The 4,912-nt window shown below is 34.0% G+C and overlaps 1 protein-coding gene across 1 annotated transcript in view; it reads left to right on the top strand.

The window, feature by feature from the left end:
- Positions 1–4,258: 4,258 nt before the first annotated feature.
- LOC105135300 (patatin-like protein 2) overlaps positions 4,259–4,912 on the top strand; it is a 9,201-nt gene continuing 8,547 nt past the window's right edge. Inside the window, exons 1-2 of the mRNA XM_011040122.1 lie at positions 4,259–4,521; positions 4,798–4,906. Of these exons, the coding sequence (XP_011038424.1) occupies positions 4,381–4,521; positions 4,798–4,906 (250 nt within the window). The 5' untranslated portion in view covers positions 4,259–4,380. The remainder of the gene's footprint in view (positions 4,522–4,797; positions 4,907–4,912) is intronic.

Here is a 4,912-nt window from a genome sequence, read left to right as displayed (position 1 = left end):
TACACATAAATAAAACTAAGAGACCCCAAAATCAATGATTGGTCGCCGCAACGCCGCGCTCCGCACGCGAGGGTGCGTGAAGGAAATACATAAGCTATTTTAGCAAGCCTAAGACAGCTTGCACAAGGCAAGTAGATGCATGCAAAGGTATAAGGATAAAAAATAAAGACCATTAGAGTTCAACGTTGGTAACAAGGTATTGTTGAAACTAACCCCATGTATTTGGAAGAAGGTTGTAGGGACCAATCAACATCGAGGGTTGGTGCCAAGATATGATAAGCCTTTTAAAGTGAAGGAAAGAGTGGGGGATGTTGTATATAGGTTGATCTTGACAAAATGGTTAGAACTTCATCTTACTTCTTATACAAGTTACTTGAAGCCCTTCTATAAATCATTAATGACCCTTTGAGAGGGAATAATTTGAAGATAGCATTATTAAATTAATGGATCATCGTTGACTTGGCCAATAAAGGAAGAATTATTGAAGTGAGTTTTTAGTAAAAGGAAAACAGATTTATATAACACTTTAAAGATCAGATACATGAATACCTCACTTCTATTCTAACAAAGGTGTCTAACTTTTTTAGTTAAGGTGGTTTATTAGAGGCTAAAGCATAAGGGTGTGCCAAAGGACTCATTTTTTCTATCCATTTTAGGCAACCATGAATTTAATATGTAGCATATATCGGTTTCATGCGAGTCATGGGTTTTCGACTTAACATGAACTTAGATGATGGACCTTTTAAAGTTGCAAAACACATATAGAATGTTAGTAAAGAACTAACAATTAAACAAATAGATTATGGGTTACAATTACAACAATATTGTAGGTTGTTATGGCGGTTATAGTAATGGCTTAATAAAAAAAATAATTGTCAAGATTATGAGGGCAAGGTTAAAATTTCTCCTCAAGACATTAAGATCACAAGTCAAAACCACTCACTAAATTTATAAAAACATGAGAGAGAAAGTTTCCCTAGTATTTTTTAAAAAGTAGGAAAGATAATTTCATGTTTCATAATCTTTCATACTTTTTATAAATAGGCTTGAAAGATATTGGTTGTATAACATGCAATCTTTATATATTGCATTTCTATTGTATAAATTCTTTATTTATAAGATTAAGAAAGGTTAGAAGTTTTTTTTGTACATGTGTATTTTTTCTATTTATTTACTTTTGTTTGTTATTTTTTAATGATAAGCTAACTGTAAGCCTTTTTAGTAAGCAAAATACATAATTATAGTTGACAAGAGTGAAATTGAGGCGTGGCTTTGTTTAGTTGAGACTAAACTGTTGTATAAAGCTAAATTTTTTACGTGAAAAATTTAACCATATGAAAATTGACAATGGCGACAATTGTAACAATTTAGCATTTGTAAATTTGTGACTTGTCATTGATGTATAGCCAAGGAGAACCTTCCATGTTGCAACATGTTCCAACTTGCGACAATGGCGACAATTGTAACAATTTAGCATTTGTAAATTTGTGACTTGTCATTGATGTATAGCCAAGGAGAAACTTCCATGTTGCAACATGTTCCAACTTGCGACAATGGCGACAATTGTAACAATTTAGCATTTGTAAATTTGTGACTTGTCATTGATGTATAGCCAAGGAGAAACTTCCATGTTGCAACATGTTCCAACTTGCGTTTCTTCAAATTTTATATAGTATCCTTGGACCCAATTTCCAAGTGATCCAACTTGAACCCATTGTCAGCTAAGAACTGTTAAAATAGTGATCCATTCAAAATTGTTCCCGGCCCAATCAAAACGCAACAAAATGGTCAAATTTGGGTGACTAAAATCTTGGGAATTTGTTGAAAATTCCATACACCAGGAAGGACTAGAGGTCTATAAATACCTCCACTTCCCCATTTGAGAGATTACAAGGTTTCAACACTTGACAAATTATTGATGGTTTTATATACGGACAATGCACACCAAACAAAATTTTACCCACTTCACTCTCCATCAATAATTTTATCGCTGAGTTTCAGTGGCATTTTCCTTATTCATGCAATTAGAAAAAAAAAATGCTAGTTGACTAGAAAGAATAATATATATACACACACACATTCACACCTGCTGTAAGAGACCAGCTAGGAGCTTGCCATACATTTCAGTGCCATAATCCAAAAAATCAACAGAAAGCAAAACATCTAGTTACTATGACCAATTCAAAGAGTATCTACAATACTGACGAAGGAAGAAAGGTTAGCTGACCATGAAAGTTCTAAGATGCTGTTTGAAATCTGAAATTAGTAACCAGAAAAAAAGCGTTTTGTTCAAAAACCAAAATATGTGGTTCAAGTTTTTGTTGGAAAAAAACATCCCCAGTGCCTTGTAATTTCCAAGTAAATGTCCAAAATCCGTAGAACATTAAAAAACAAGGTCAAGCAGGATCCAAAAAGACATGTCCTGGGTGTCCCCTCACATTGTTTGTCACTGGTGAATTTATGACAAACCGTGTGGGTTCTACCATTGATCGATCTTCCGAGCTTCCCAACTATCTCCATTTTTTTCTTGCAAACCAGGTCTTCTTTTAATGTTTTTTCTATCAACCAACATCACAACATATCTCACCCTTTATAAATATCCTTGCAAGGAATGAGCGTGTCCGTGGAGCAACCTTTCCAATATAATATTGAGAATTGCAAGCTTTACTGCTACTATTAATACTACACACTAGTGACATAAACAAATGCTAGTTAATGATAGAAATTCCATTGGATTGAAAATATATATTTCTTTATTAGATTGGTGCACTTTCTTGTTAATCAAGCACATTGAAATCATATGCTTCGATTAAAATCCTAAATAATGAATCAAATATCCGACTTCAAAATATATAAATTTCAATTCGTAAAAGGCGACGGTCTCATAAAATAGAAAAAATAATATTAAAAAATTAATTGAAGCGGCTATGTCTTGCCAAAAAAAAAAACATTCATAATTAGTTTGTTAGTTCAAGGAATAACCTAAATTAACTTTTTGAATGATGTTTTTAAATTGTATGATAATAAATTTCATACACCAAAATGTGTTGTGAGAATGATGAAGAACTTAAGAACTAATTACTATCCAATCAACTCCGTATTTATTCCAGTTCTTCTTTAAATTTATAAACAAAAAGAAAATTATTTTGTTATACTAATATAGACTCCCTAATGTTGATTCAAATACAATTGATAGGTTTTCATTCTATGTTTGTCAAAGAATCATCTTCACATCCGTCATGATTAAGATCATTCTTTTTATATTAATTTTCTTGAAGCTAACTATGTGTATATTTTCTTACTCCATTGTGTTTCAGAAAATGTTCAATAGACGCAAACAAAATGAAGCTTGGAAGGTGACGATGTAATGAAAAGTCGAAAGGAGCAAATTGATAATCACACGCACATTCTAAGTGTGATCGACAATCAAATTAATTTTCCGTAAATGCAATATTCTATTCATGGTTTTGTTTGATCGGTCATCGGCTAAGACACGTATCATGAAGCTTGGTCCGTAATTTGTTCTTTATGTTCTTTCACGGATTCACCCACAAAGCTATTAAAAATCTGAGGTCCTATCCTTAAAGGTGATTTCAATGATATAGTAAACCTCGACAAAGTAATTTCATCAAAAAGAAGTTCCTTTGGAAAATCATAAAGTTTGCCATTGGAAAATCATAAAGTTCGAATAAATAATGGAGATGAACTAGTCTCGGCTTTTTCTTACATGAATTCGTCGGTGCCTTTGGTTATAACTTATACAAAATCCCATTTTGATGCTAACAGGAGTTGTTTCTTCGAAAATAGTTGCTTGAACTCGTGAACCAAAAGAAAGCATTAAACTAAACCTTAATGGCCATTAGGAATCAAATTGGGGGAAATAACATGTTCAAATCCAACCAGTTGCACTAATGATCTTCATCAACTAACTTATTTAACTTCGTGCCAGCAAAATACCTGCCATTCTAATTTTAGTGTCTGCTTTCTTTGATTTGAGAATTTGGAATGTTCAATTGTACCCTTGGACCCAATTTGTAAGTGGTCCAACGTGAACCGTGTCAGCTAAGAATTGTTAGTGATAAATACAGATAAGTTGGATCCATTCAAAATTGTTCCCGGCCCATCCAGGAAACTACAGAATGGTCAAATTTGGGTGACTAAGTATCGGGAATTTGTTGAAAATTCCATACACCATGAAGGGTTAGGAGTCTATAAATACCTCAGCATCCCCCTCTGGCAGATTGCAAGGTTACAACACTTCAACTGCATTTGAGCATACTAGCGATCTCTCATCAAGCTCCCAGAAAGTTTACGCTAAACCTCTTCCACTTACTAGTTCTCTTGATTCCCTCATTACATTTTCAGCATTTGTTTTTTAAAATGGCCAACATGCAAACTCCGAGATCTCCCCTTCAACTTCCAACTCGTGGAAACCACATCACTGTTCTCAGCATCGATGGAGGTGGAATAAGAGGCATTATACCAGGAACTATCCTTGCCTTTTTAGAGTCTGAGCTTCAGGTAGAAAAGAAAACGGGCTCTTTTAGCACGTATACTAATTTATGCATGTCAAATAGACATGCAAGATGTTGCGTGCTTTTGTGTTTTCGGGTACATGACCATATATATAATAAAAGAAAAATAAATTGAACGCATGACGTAAGTTTAACACTAAATAGTTTTACATGCATCAATATGTGTCTATATATAGAATTGTAATGGTTGTTTATTTTTCACACGCACAGAGTTTTATCTCTTGTTTGTATCACTGATTAGCTTTTCTATTCAAATTTACAGAAGCTGGATGGTGCAGATGCAAGGCTTGCGGATTACTTTGATGTGATTTCAGGGACTAGCACTGGCGGCCTCGTGACTGCTATGCTAGCTGCACCGAATAAGCAAAACCGCCCCT

The sequence above is a fragment of the Populus euphratica genome, unplaced genomic scaffold (genome assembly GCF_000495115.2).
Source record: "Populus euphratica unplaced genomic scaffold, PopEup_1.0 scaffold72.1, whole genome shotgun sequence".
Taxonomy (NCBI): Eukaryota; Viridiplantae; Streptophyta; class Magnoliopsida; order Malpighiales; family Salicaceae; genus Populus; species Populus euphratica.
This window is presented reverse-complemented; position numbering and strand designations above follow the sequence as displayed.